General features: G+C 40.2%; 1 protein-coding gene across 1 annotated transcript in view; it reads left to right on the forward strand.

Annotated features, from left to right (window-relative positions):
- The window catches only part of SORCS2 (sortilin related VPS10 domain containing receptor 2), a 131,375-nt gene that overhangs the window by 92,575 nt on the left and 24,044 nt on the right, over positions 1-14,756 (forward strand). Inside the window, exons 13-16 of the mRNA XM_081950077.1 lie at positions 1,173-1,264; positions 6,802-6,909; positions 11,746-11,866; positions 13,555-13,688. Of these exons, the coding sequence (XP_081806203.1) occupies positions 1,173-1,264; positions 6,802-6,909; positions 11,746-11,866; positions 13,555-13,688 (455 nt within the window). The remainder of the gene's footprint in view (positions 1-1,172; positions 1,265-6,801; positions 6,910-11,745; positions 11,867-13,554; positions 13,689-14,756) is intronic.

Consider the following 14,756-nt stretch of genomic DNA (forward strand, 5'->3'; position numbering starts at 1 on the left):
AAGTCAAGCCGGAGAACTTAAACATTTAGTTAATTGCAGTCTAGGTCTAAGCATATTTACACAAAGTTAATTCCTTTTGCATTTAATAAATATGCGTAGGACTATAACCTTGGGAAAACATAGTGAGCCATTATTTTTTAATTAAGGTATAACATTTCTTTCTTGAATGATATTTTAAATGAATGTTTTCTTATATTATTATTCTCACTTGGGATACTTATGTCATATTATCTTTCACCTTTACATACTTTCCTATCATCTGTGCTTTGTCTTTTATTATTTTGATGACCCAAAATACAGGTAGTCCTCAACTTATGATCACAATTGAGCCCAAAATGTATGTTACTAAGCGAGAAATTTGTTAAGTGAGCTTTTCCCTATTTTACAACTTTTCTTGTCACATTTATTAACTGAATCACTGCAGTTGTTAAATTAGTAACATCATTGTTAAGTGAATCTTGCTTCCCAATTGACTTTGCTTGTCAGAAGGTCACAAAAGGAGATCACCTGATCCATGACACTGCAACTGTCATAAATGTTGTCAGTTGTCAAACATCAGAATATAAATCACATGACCATGGGGATGTTGCAGTGGTCATAAGTGTTAAAAATGGCCATAAGTCACTTTTTTCCATGCCGTTGTAGCAATAGCAATAGCATTTAGACTTATATACCACTTTACAGTGCTTTACAGCCCTCTCTAAGCAGTTTACAGAGTCAGCATATTGTCCCCAACAATCTGAGTCTTCATTTTACCAACCTCGGAAGTATGGAAGGCTGAGTCAACCTTGAGCCTGGTGGGATTTGAATTGCCAAATTGCAGTCAGCTGGCTGCCAGCAGAAGTAGACTACAGTACTACACTCTAACCACTGAGCCACCAAGACACTTATAAGTTCAAATGGTCACTAAGTGAACTGTTGTAAATTGAGGACTACCTGTATTTGATGTTATAATTTTCATGAAATTTTAATTGTTTCCTAATCTCCATTGTTATTTCCGCCCCATTTCCCTCATTCTGTTGTCACTCCAGTCTTTCCCAGGTTTCAGTGCGTGCCCCCCTCAGTCCAAAGAATCCACTCTTCCAATATTAGTCTATTTTTGATCCAATATGCTAATATGGTTTTCCTGAAAAACCTAATTACTTTGTTATTTTTCTTTTCCTGGCCATTAGGTTTTTGAAGAGGAGCATCATATCTTATATTTGGATCATGGTGGTGTGATTGTGGCCATCAAAGATACATCTATTCCTCTGAAAATACTCAAGTAATTCTACAGCAAACTTTCATTAGTCTACTGTATTTTCAGTACTAAAAATAGTCCAACTGAAATGTTTTTTTTCTCTAAGAGAGTTATTTACTAATTTAATATTTGCTCCATGTTTTCTTTTTAAAAAAAAGAATTTTATTGATTTTTAAACATTTATAGGAAAGGGTAGGTGGATATACAAAAATTTTGGCAGCTCCATCGTGCTAGAGGTAGAAATCTCTCCAAATCTCACAACTTTTATAGAAAAGAAAAAACAAAAGATAAAAGATAAGCAGAAACAGCGTCTTGTTATATATTGTATCAACCATGTGTTCAATCATCTCTTTTGCCACTTTCTAATATATCAACAATTACAATGATATTTCAAATACATTTATTTTTGTGACCTGAGTCTTTTCAATATTGCTCCCTCCCCCCTGTCTTCGGGTGGAGCCGCTGCCCCTCCCTCCTTCATGTCTTGTGTATTGTCACCTATTTTCGTCCTCTAGGAGTTTTTTAATGAAGGCCTCTGCCTCCACAACTGTGTTAATTCTAATTCTGTTGCCCTCCCAGAAGATCAACATTCCTTCTGGCAATAACCATCTAAACCAAATTCCTTTATTATATAATTTATTTGATAAAGAGGAATACTTCCTCCTCTTATCTCTTATTTTTTTCGGAATTTGCTTAAGAATGGTAATTTCTTTGTCTTTATATTTTAGTGGTGTCCCCCCCCTTTGGGCCCCTAAAACCTCATCCCTCATGGTCTTCCTAAAAAAATTAACATGTACTTCCCTTGGAACATTATATGTTCTGGCTTATGCTGAGTTAATCCTATAAACCAGATCCAGATCCCACCACAACTGTTCTTTATTTTTCTTGATATATTCTGCTAAGATTGTACTCATGATATCCTTAAGATATTCATCTTCTCTCTCCGGTAAGTTCTGGAATCTGAGAAAAAAGGACATTATTTCAAGTTCTATCTTTACCATGAAATTTTCCAATTCTCTATTCCCCTTCTGGACTGCCTTAACCTCCTCCCCCAGCCTGACCGCACCCTCCTTCAGCACACCAATTCTTTGTTCATTTTCTGTTTTTTGCTGCTGTACACCTCTGAACTGTTCTTTAAAATCTGCCACCTCTTTTTTCAACTCATTTTGTCCCTTCATAAGAGCCTGGAACATTTGGGTAACAGATAAATCTTTTGAACTCTCTCCAGTCCCTTCTTGTAAAAATGATGGAATTTTTGTCTGTTGAGTCATTGGGCTGGATGTAGAGGAAGTGGGTGCCGAGGCTGTCTTGCCTGAAGGTGGTTTTCTGGGCCCCATTTGTCTGAGTTCAGAGATGACTGTAAATCTTTTGCAAAAGAAATGGCATCTGTGGAGCGTGCAGCTGGGTGAGTCCGAGAAGACAGGCAAGTCCAAAAGTGAAAGTTAATCCTCAATCACAGTTCCAAGCCAAAAAGTCACACACAAAAAAGAGAATAATCCAAATCCAGAAAGATCACATAACAGGAGGAGCTCCAGGACTCCTTCAGGGGGGAGTAGTAATATAAAGTCAGGAATTTCTTCAAAGGTAGTTTCAAAAGGCAAATTTCATTTATAAGTGCGAAGAAGACGGAAGCAGGCCATCTTGGCTCCCCCTTTCACAGGGGACCAGAACATCAAAAGTTTTCATAAAGTTTTTAAAACAGCTCAGCAATCACCTCTTGCAGTTGTGATATAAATATTTCTTACATAGTTAGTACAAGTGACTAATTCAACTTTTACTCTCTCTCTCCATTCCGAGATTGAGAGATAGTCCAAGTGCCGCTTTACCCGGGTGTGTGTGAAAGAACCCCCCTCCAATCTTCCAACTTCAAATAGATTGAATCCACAAACTTACAAAAGGCTGCTGCTCATCAGTTAACGAGGATTAGAGAGATTGGAGCAAACTTCTCACCTCCAGCACTTCAGCCGCAACTTCTAATTAATTACTTCCTTCCGGAATCCATTCAGCGAAGGTGCAGGCAGCCGACTGCTGCGCTATGCACCCCCCCCATTCCCCATCTCCTGAGGCGAGGCTGGAAACCCCCCCCCACACAGTTGCCGCCGATTCCGGGGGTTCCAGCAAGCCGCCCTACGGCAGGTGGTCTCTCCGACACCGCCTCTGCTCCTAAAAGGAGCCCACCGGAGAGGCAAACAGCAGACGCCCAGCGTCCGTCGCCTTTGGAAACCGGAAGCCGTCTCTACTCCATGTTTTCTAAATGTCTATGAAGATTCTCAGTCATCCAGGTCATGGTTGTCCCAAAGATGCTTTTTCAAGGGACAAGAGCTGAAGAAGCTTATTGGATGAGAAGCGAAACGTCTTCAAAGAAACATCAGAAAGTCCACTTGCTTCATAAAAAAGCATCTTTGGGACATCCATGTTTGCTAGTTATATTCATACATGTAATAAATACACTTGTCCATGGAAATCAGGAAACAAAACATAGGTAAGGAGGTCATTCTCCCCCCCTCCCTCAGGCATCTATAAATAGCCACCTAAAACATAGAAAATAGAACAATAAGGTTAGAAGGGAGCTTGGAGGTCTTTTAGTTCAGCCCATGGCAGGAGATCCTATACCACTCCAGACTTTCATTGGGCTTGATTCAGTGGATACACTTGATCATAGAAAGAATAACAAAAAACAGAGCAGAATAGAAGAGTTGGAAGGACGCTGAAGGTCCTCCAGTCCAGCCCCCCACCCAAGCAGGAGACCCTATACCATTTCAGACAAATGGCTGTCCAATCTCTTTTTAAATATCTCCATTGATGGAGCACCCACAATTTGTTGAGGCAAGCTATTCCAGTGCAGTGATTAATTGTTCTCACTGTCAGGAAGTTTCTCTTTAGTTCTAGATTGCTTCTTTTCTTGATTAGTTTCCATCCATTGTGTCTTATCCTATCTTCAGGTTCTTTGAAGAATAGGTTAACTCCTCTTCTTTGTGGCAGCCCCTTAAATGTTGGAACACTGCTAACATGTCACCCCTAATCCTTTTCATTAGACTAAACATACCCAATTTCTGCAACTATTCTTCATATGATTTAGCCTCCAGCCCCTTAACCATGTTTGTTGCTCTTCTCTGCACTCTTTCTAGAACCTCAACATCTTTTTTTATATTGTGGTAACCAAAATGATGCAGTATTCCAAAGCATTATAAAGTGGTATTAACACTTCACATGATCTTGATTTTATCTCCCTTTTAATGCAGCCTAGAACTATGTTGGCTTTTTTGGCAGCTGCAGCACGCTGCTTGGCTCATATTTAAGCAATTGTCCACTCGGATTCCCTAGATCCCTCTCGTAGTTATTATTAGATTTCACCTATTCTGTATCTGTGCATTTGGTTTTTCTTTAAGTAAGTAAAACCTTACTTTTCCCACCACTAAATTTCTTTTTGTTAGATAGGGCCCAGTTTTCAAGCCTGTCAAAGTCCTGGATCTTGAGCCTATCTTCTGGGTTCTTGGCTATTCCTCCCAGCTTGGTGTCATCTGCAAATTCCCCTTCTATCCCCTATCTACTTGGATATCTTTAAAAGTGGATTAATTAGGGGTGTGCAAAGCTTTCTGTAGTTGCTAATCATAAACAAGTTAACTCCTTAAAAATTTAGGATGCTGTCAGCTGAAATTATTATTTTCTGGCAACCCTGGCCTGTTCACTGAATCTTCTTAGTGCTCCTGACAATGATGTTTCCATGTATAATAATTTGGGTCTTTCACTGTTTTGGTCTTTTATATGAGATTCGCTGAGCAAAAAAGAGTAGAATAGCTGCTGCTGGTGGTAGTATACTAAACCATTTGGAAATATTCAGTATATGTCTGTTCTAAAATACCTAGGAGAGAATTTCCTATTAGTATTGACATCTAATTGGCTACTATGCAAACTGCATGCAGCACAAGATAATAATTTGATCTTATCCAGGGCAACTATTCTGAGGTTTTGGTAGATTTGATAATTATTCTGATTCTGACTTTCAGATATTACTTACATTGTGACCCATCATATTGACTCTCAGACCATTATAGTGATCTCGTGATCAAATTTTATGTAATGTAAGGGACTTGTTTATATCAGAAACTTTATGCCAGAAAGCCCCATCTTACATTTTTCCTCTGTGTGTTTTCTTTTGTATGATTAACTCACACTGATTGTTTTTGGGATGCACTGTTCTGGTTAAACTACTAAGAGTTTGAAATACAGGTAGTTCTCAATTTACAACCATAAATGAGCCCAAAATTTATTCTAGTAAGCAAGACAGTTATAAAGTGAATTTTGACCCATTTTGCAATATTTTGTCACTGTTCTTAAATAAATAACTGCAGTTGTAAAGTAAATCATGTTGTTAAGTGAATTCAGCTTCCTTCATTGACTTTGCTTGTTGGAGGCTGGCTGGGAAGGTTGCAAAGGATGATCATATGATCCTGAGATGGTGCAAGTGTCATAAATATATGCCAGTTGCCAAGTATCTGAATTTCGACGCCGTGACCATGGGGATTCTGCAGGTCATAAGTGTGAAAAATGGTCATAAATCTAAATGAATAGTATAAGTTGAGGACTACCTGTATCTATTTCAGATTTTGAGATAATCTCTTTCGAGATAACTAGTAGCAGATTTTTTTTACAAAGGAAAGAACTCAAATATGTACCCTTTACTGACAACTGGGATTAGAATTTCAATTGCTAAACAATGTGGTTGTAAAGTGTGAGTGCATTGCTTAGTGACCGCAATCCCTGTAATCATGGTTGCCATCATTAACTCAAACTCACCATTGTTAGGTAAGTCAACTTCTTCTCAGCTTCTCGTCACCAAGTATTTGGAGAAGCTGTCAGGAAGTCGAAAGTTCCATACCTGCAGACAGGTAAATGGCTGCTGGATGGAGGAGAGAATGAAGGGGAGTTTAGGATATGAGGGTTGAAGGGTGTGTGTGAGAGGCAAAGTCTGTGAGGAAATGCTCAAGGATGGGAGAGAAGATCTGGGAGGGTGCAAGAGAGGGGCTACCAGGGTCAGGGAGGGTGCGCAAGGGTGCGAAATTGGGGAGACATATACAAGAGGTACTATGTGGGTTGGAGAGAGTGCATGTAGGTCAGGAGTTACAAGGGAGGCACAGAGAGGGTTGGAGAGAGTGTATTAGGATGCACAAGTGGCCAGTGTGGCAGAAGTGCAGATGGTCTGGGGGAGGGTGCAAGTGTGGGAGAGATACCCCAGCAACAGTGAAGGTTACGAATAGTATTCATGTGATTGCAGGGTGCTTGGCAACTGATTGTAAAGGTGAACAGGTTGTCAAACTCCTAGATTACAATCACACGATTGCAGAATTGCTGCAACAACCAGAACTTCAAGGATTGGTCCTAACCACTATTCATTCAGCATCAGCAGAACTTTGAAGGGTCACTGAACAAATGGTCATAAGTCGAAGACTACCTATAATGGTTAGCTTTAGAATATCTACTGTTTAACTACTTGGGACTTTGTGAATCCTATTAAATTATTTAAAGAAATGGTATTGATTATTTTACTATTTCCATTACAGATTCAGTGTAGATGAAGGTCAAACTTGGAGCACCCATAATTTCACAAGTATTTCTGTGTATGTGGATGGCCTACTTAGCGAACCTGGGGATGAGACTTTAGTCATGACGTAAGTACCTTTAATTGTATCAGCCCATCAACTACATGAAAAAAGTTTAAATGTCAATGATTAAAAGTGTTTAACTTAATGTAATGAAACAATTACCCAAGTAATTAATTTAGGAACACATCCAAGGTCTTCATTTTTACTGGACATCTTTAAATGAAATGAAAGCAATTTAATGGATGATAATTAAATGGGAGAGTACATATGGGAAATAGTTTTGTGATAATGTGGAGGCTTCAGGATTCAGTAGAAGAGTAAAAGGAATGCCTTAGATATAGAGATAATAGATAAATAGATATCTGACTAAACATCCATTACTTCAGAGCTAAACACAGATAAGCCATAACTTTCTGTTATGAAGTCAAGTGATTAAAAATGTTCAAGAAGACAAAATCCTTGACTACCATATAGTCTCCATTGTTGATTACTACATCTTCTTTAGTTCTGTTATATCTAGGTACTAAGATATCGATGTTCAGGGTCAGTTAATTGCTAATGTTTAAAGTATGGTACAGAACAGCCCAATTATGAAAATAATTTGAAAATATAACATTTTCATGTACTGAAGAGCTGTGGTAGCAGAGTGGTTAGATTGTAGCATTCATTCAAAGTTACATTAGCACTGGAAAAAGAGATTTATGAGTGATCTTTGAAGTTGTAGTTTTCTGTAGATACATGATCACAATTTGTGAGTGTTTGGCAACCAACATACATTTACAATGGTTGCAACATCCATGATTGCTATTTATGACCTCAGTTGGCTTCCAACAAAGCAAAGTCAATGGGGAAACTGGTAGGAAGTCACATGTCACAGTGATATGACAGTATATAATGCAGCCAGAAGTGACATTGTAAGTCAATGTGGTTCACCTTATAATTACACCCCATAGTGATTGAGTTGTTATTCCCAACTGCAGTCAGTAGTGAGAACTATCTGTATTTACCACAGCCAACCATAACAGAAGCTACCGCACTTTTTGGAGTGTAAAACGCACCGGAGTATAAGACGCACCAAGGTTTTGAAGAGGCAAATTAAAAAAATAGGTAGGTAGATAGAGGAATAGAGAGGAAGAGAAAGAGAGAGAAATACAGTAGGTAGGTAGGGAGAGAGAGAGAGTAGGTAGCAGTGGTGGGTTTCAAAATTTTTTGGAACCTACTCTGTGGGTGTGGCCTGCTTTGTGGGAATGGCTTGCCAGCCATGTGACCAGGTGGGAGTGGCTTGCCGGCCATGTGACCGGGTGGGAATGGCCAAGACATCACTGAATTCTTTGCCCCAATGGATGATCTACAAAAAGAAGATATAAAAAAGGAAATTTATTATTTTGTGCACTTACTACTTAAATAAGATTAAAATAAGTACACAAAACAATAAAAGAGCTACTTACAGAAGGTAAGTAGCTACTACTTACTACTTGTATTTCAAAGGGAATGCAATACATATTTAATTTTACACATGTTAGCAGCTGCTGGAATTGTGTTTGCACAACAGTGGAAAACCAAAGACATGAAAATGAATAAATATTAGAATGTGCAGGAATGAATAAATTGACAATTAAAATCAAGAAGGCTTTGAATACTTTTTCACGTGGGATTTGTTTTATCAATTGCTAACTAACAGAAACAGCAATTAGAAATCTAAAAGTATGAAAGAAAACACCAATTATGTAAGGAAAGGTCACTAAAATGTATAAGGAAATATTATTAGTACTTGATCATTATTAATGTGTAGATAACTGCGGGACATTACACACACACACACACAAACTATGACAGTGCCAGGAAAACACCAAAAATCAACAATTTCCCCCCAAAAGACTACAGATGAAACCAGTTTTTTCCCCTAACCCTAAGGAAAGGAAAGACAAAGCCACTGGAATAAAAACCATCAAGGCATTGTGGGAAATTATAAAGGACAGTGCCAGGAAGCTCACAGAACCAGCAACCACCTCATAATTACCTAAACAACCAGGTATCACACAGAAACACACAAAAATTGGCAAAGCTGCCTTGCACCAACCTGGCCTGCCCTTAGAAAAGAAGCCACTTTGAGACACATAAACCATGCACCAACTTGTACACTTAAAAGCAACATATTGCATCACAAATAAAACATTTGCAAAAAGGAATAACATTTCTTGTAATAAACATTCTATAAACAATAAATAAATAAAAATTCCTTAAAAATAATTTAAAAAAAGATATTCTACACATAATAAATTAAAATAAAACCATTAAAATATTCTATACACAATAAATTAAAATAAAACCATTAAAATATTCTATACACAATAAATAAAATTTGAGATTGTGGAGATATAATTCTTAGGCTGGTCATTGTGGAAGGTCCTGATGAGATCGTGATGACCACGAGGCAGGAAGTATATAAATTTAATAAATGAAGAAATAAATGCCCTGTGGTCTCGATGGCTTGCTTGCAGATATTTTATTGTCATTGGTGTGATATACCTAGCTGGGTCATGAAATGTCTGCAAGAAAATCACCAAGCTCAGGGAACACCAAAGATCCCACTGTCGTCTCCCTCCCACCCCCACCCCTCTTCCTCCTCTCAATATATCCCACTCTTTCTAGCACTGATGATGCTACCTAGTGTGGTAATGAAGCGTCTGTAAGAAAACCACCAAGCTCAAAAAGCAGCAAGGATCCCACTTTCCCCCACCTCCTCTTTCTCCCTTTCTTTCTCCTTTTTGTCCTTTCTCCTCCTCCCTCCCCCCACTGCCTTCTAGCACTGATGATGTTACCTAGGTTAGGGTTACTGGGCAATGTGTGTTTGTGTGTGAGGCTGGAATTATGCCCCCCCCCCTGCACCCTCTCTCTCGGGGGTCGAAGCACCTCAAAGGGACAGGCAGGCTGCCACAGTTCCACTGAGAAGACATTTCTGAGAAGAAAAACTTCTCCGGTCGGGCTGCACCGGAGCTGGTGGAGCGCCGGCAACAGCCTGACTGTCCCTTTCAGGAGCTCTACTGAGAAGACATTTCTGAGAAGAGAAACTTCCCCTGTCGGGCTGCCCGTGCGATCGGAGCAACCACGTGGTTCACCTCACTGACTGTCTCCCTGGCGATGGGCTGGCGGTTGCTGGCGCTTCACCAGATCGGGCGCAACCAGAGAAGTTTCTCTTCTCAGAAATGTCTTCTCAGTGGAGCTGTGGCAGCCTGTCTGTCCTTTTGAGGTGCTTCGACCCCTGGGAGGGAGGGTGTGGGGGGCGCATAACTCCAGCCTTACACACACACACACGTTGCCCAGTAACCCTAACCTTTGCGCTCTTATCTGCGCTCTCCTCGGCTCCTCATGATTGCAATAGATGTCCACAATCAGCTTTTGGGACTAGGGTTTCTGGCTCCCGTCGCTTCTGGACATCTATTGCCATCGCGAGGAGCTGAGGAGAGCGCGGAGAAGAGCGCAAAGGTTCTTGGCGCTCTGGGAAGCCGCGAAAGTGGCTGGGAGAGGCACGCAGCTTGGTTTAGCCTCCCTGGACATCACAGCAGCAGCCCCAAGTGCACCGGGGCATGCTGCAAGAGGGGGGGAGTGAAAACTTTTTCCAGCTGGCGCAAAGGACTTCCCCGGATTTATTTTAATGAGCATGGGCCAGCACCTCCACCACCAACAATCCGGAAAAGGTCTTTACCTTCTCTCTTGCAGCACGCCCCGATGCAAAAAATGCCAAGGCCTTGCAAGGTCCCCGAACTTGGGCCAGCCGCACCACGGAAGCTCCCGCCGCCATCCCCACCCCCGCAATTTCCGGCGGCCCTGCGCTATAAGCAAGCCCGGGATCCTTGCAAGGCTGCAAAAGGTCACCGGACTCGCTTATAGTGCAGGGCCACAGCAGCACCCCCCCGCCCCACGCTTAGTTGCAGCTTACTTACCTCCTTGGAGTCAGCAGGCAGCAATAGAGCGCCAAACAGGAAAAAAAGATAAGTGGGTTTAGATAGGGTTCTTAGAGGCGGGTGGGGCAATTGGTGAGGTAGCCAATCAGTGAGCGGTGGGCTGGGCTAGGATAGTGCAGATGGGCGGGGGGAATGAGCAACGGGCAGGGGCGAGCGAGCGAGCGAGTGAGTGACGGGGGCGGGGCAGGAACTTACTTCCAGGTCTATTGACCAACTGGTTCGCCTGAACTGGTGCGGACCGACAGAAACCCACCACTGATAGGTAGGTAGGTAGATGTTTCCAGGTGTATTTATCCATGTGCTAGAGAAGGAAATCACTGACAATCTGCAGCACCTAAGACTTTGTTTCTCCTGGCATCGCACTTGATCAATGTAATTCTCATCAATCAGTTAAAGAGCATTCCGAAAGGGAAAAAAAAAAGTTTTTGCACTCTGCAAACCTCTCAAAAACGGCCCGTTTTTCGTGGAAATGGGCCTCTTTTTTTTCAAAGAAAAAAGACATGAATAGCCTTGGGAGGGATTGCAGAGTGCTCCTGGGAGGGGGGGGGGGCAAAAGCAAGCAAAACATGGCCCGTTTTTCGCGAAAACGGGCCTGTTTCTTGTAAAAAAAATGCATGCATAGGCTTATGGAGGCTTATAGAGTGCTGCTGGGGGCAGCAAAAATGGCCCGCTTTTTGCTCATTTCTGCCCTCCCCAGCCCCCAGGAGCGCTCTGAAAACCTCCATAAGGCTATGCACGGCCATTTTGATGAAGGGGGGAGGCTTCAGGAGGCAAAAAATGCTGTATTTGATGTATAAGACGCACCCGAATTTTCAGCCTCTTTTTTGAGGAAAAAAGGTGCGTCTTATACTCTGAAAAATATGGTATTCCTTATTATATTCTTGTGTTCACTCCCAGTCTTTTACTTGGGAACTCATTCAGATTTTTTTCTCTTTAGGGTGTTTGGACACATCAGCTACCAGTCAGACTGGGAACTAGTCAAGGTAGATTTCCGTCCATCTTTTTCCCGTGAATGCACTGATGAAGACTATGAATCATGGGACCTGACAAATCTTCAGGTGCAACTACATATAAAGAAATAAGTGTCATATTTAGTGACATTTGTTTGTGTAATACTAAAACATGTTTAGTATTATCTGTGCTAACTACACTAAGGCTGTGGTTCAGTTAAAGAGAAGCATAATTTGTCTAACTGAACTGGTTAACAAACCAGAACATAAAACTAAAACTTAATTTTGAGTTAATATCTAAATTCTAAATGAAATATGATTTGTAAAGACCTCCGTTTTCCTTATTTGAATAAACTGGAAATTTGTAGCATGGTTTCATCCCATCATAAACAAGAGACAGAGAGAAGGGAGAGTATGCAGGTCACACAGCCTATGTATGTGATACAATCACAACTTTTGTTCTACTGAATGTGGCTTGATTTTTAAATAGCCAGGCATAGGATTGCACTAAATCCATGGCTTACCAATTACAAATGAAATAGACTGCTGTGAGAGAATAGCTTGATTTCTAGGACTATGTTCTGATTATTCCAGGATATTCATATCCATAGAAGTCATCAAAAATAATCATTCTTGATTAATTAGAAAAAAATGTTATATATATTAAAGGCACTTCCAATTTGAATTTGTAGCTCAGATTTATTTAAGAAAGGTAATATAGCACGAGCTATCAGATAGTATTTTGATGCAAAGCAAAAAAGTGAGGGGGGGGGGAGAGATGTTTCACAATACAATATAGAGTACAGTGTTTCCAGTTAAATGAACATAAAATCAAAACTTTAGAGGCATGATTTGTCAACTGCAAAAAGAATAGTGTGAAAACTATGACAAGAACAATTTCAGACTAGTATATTGCTCCTTAAATTCTACAACAAAGGCTGTCTTCTAGTTCAAATATTTACAAATACAGCAGTGTGTACTCCTTGATTCAACGTTTAGCTGGGTAGGTATGAATTGGTATTTTATTAAATGCACTAAACATGATACACATTAAACACGTTGTAGACTGCACTGGCTAAGATTTAGTGATCTGGAGATAAAGTATTTATTATGGACAGAGTATGGACAGGTTTCAACAATCAATCTCTTAATTGCCTGTAATTGATGTCAGACCAATTAAGATAAATGAATCAAGATATTTTTAATATTTAGAGAGAATTTCTTTTTGACATAGCAGGCAAAGAAATAGAGGTATGATTTGAGCAAAAGACATACTTATATTTCAACTTGCTTAATACAATCAAATTAATTGAAAGTGAGGAAAGATGCTCTGTATGAAGTCTCCCTCAGTATTGCCACACTGGAAATAGCTCTGTGTAGATTTAGATAAGAATGTTTCTCAATGGAAGTTGCACAACCCAAGATTGAGTTTGTTTCTGTTGCATGAGATCAGTCATTTTGTTTTAGCATTTAATTTGTTTCTTCTTTCCTTTACACACATGTGCCTATAAACATTGCTATATTTTCTATACTAAATATTAAGATGTGTTGCTTGCTCACAATAGACATTGTGTGTTTATAACCAATACAAGAAATGGGAAAAGGGAAGAAGTTAAATTGTATTATAAAAGATCATTTCATGCAATCTGCATGTGAAACACTTGTTAGATATTATTCTTATACCTAAAATTCAGTTGACAATTCTTACTGGATACTGAAAATTAGTCCAAGAATTGGGTTACAAATAAATAAATAACTTTATCTAACAGCTATGAGAATTAACCTTTAATATTCAGGGTGACCGTTGCATAATGGGCCAGCAGAGAACCTTTCGAAGGAGGAAGAATACATCATGGTGTATTAAAGGAAAAAACTTTATATCAGCACTTTCTTCCAAAGTTTGTGAATGTAGTTCTTCTGATTTCTTATGGTAAGTTTTCTCTTCCTGTCTCCTGAAGAGGCCGTGTTGTTAATGTTAATAGACATACTGAAAAATCCATACAGATAGTCCTTGATTTATAATTGAGCCTGACAATTATGGTCATAAACCATGATGGCCATAAATTGGGTCACAAACAATTTCACCATTTTTATTACCTTTATTGTGGCAGTCATTAACAAATTCCTTGTTCGGTATAGGCATGGTTTTGCCAGAAACCAGAAGAGGATGCCGGTTTCTGCCAAAAGCATCGTATAGCACAGTGATGACGAACCTATGGCACGCGTGCCACAGGTGGCACGCGGAGCTATTTGTCAGGGCACGCGAGACGCTGCCCTGTGAGCTGGCCAGCGCGCATGCGCGCACTGGCCAGCTGAGTTCACCTTTTTAAAAGTCATTTTTCGCCCTCCCCAGGCTCCAGAGGCTTTATAGGAGCCTGGGGAAGGCGAAAAGAGCCTCCCCCGACACACACACCCCCGAGGCCCTCCGGAGGCTTCAGGGACCGTCCGGAGGCTTCCCTGAAGCCTTCGGAGCGCTCAAAAGGATCCTCCGAGCAAACCGGAAGTGACTTCCGGTTTGCTCAGAGGGTCGGTTTAAGCATTCTGAAGGCTTCAGGGACCGTCCGGAGGCTTCCCTGACGCCTTCGGGGCGCTTAAAATGAATGAATTTTTTTTAATCAATAAACATGAATTTGTTCCCCCAACAAATGACCAGGTTGAGCCAGGGGAATATTTTTCAGATGGATATCATTGTGAAGTCATTATTGAAAATGATGACTTGGGGACTTGTCCTCCTTACTTTTTAAAAGTAGCAAAATCAGAAAACAGATTTGGAGATATCAATCTGCATGACTAGGTGGGATTATCTACCCCAAAGCTATTATATCAGTTAAATGTTTAGGTTTTAAAGGTTACAAAAGTAGAAAGTGGATTGCCCAGGAATTGCACTTTGCGTGTCTCTTTTTACGAAGTATAGATCTGTCATTTTGAATTGTGCTTGGAGATGAAGTTTTAAGAAATACCGCTAGAATTATCTTGGAGATTGTTTGTTTGTTTATTA

Source organism: Natrix helvetica (assembly GCF_964273705.1).
Source record: "Natrix helvetica genome assembly, chromosome: 4".
NCBI lineage: Eukaryota > Metazoa > Chordata > Lepidosauria > Squamata > Natricidae > Natrix > Natrix helvetica.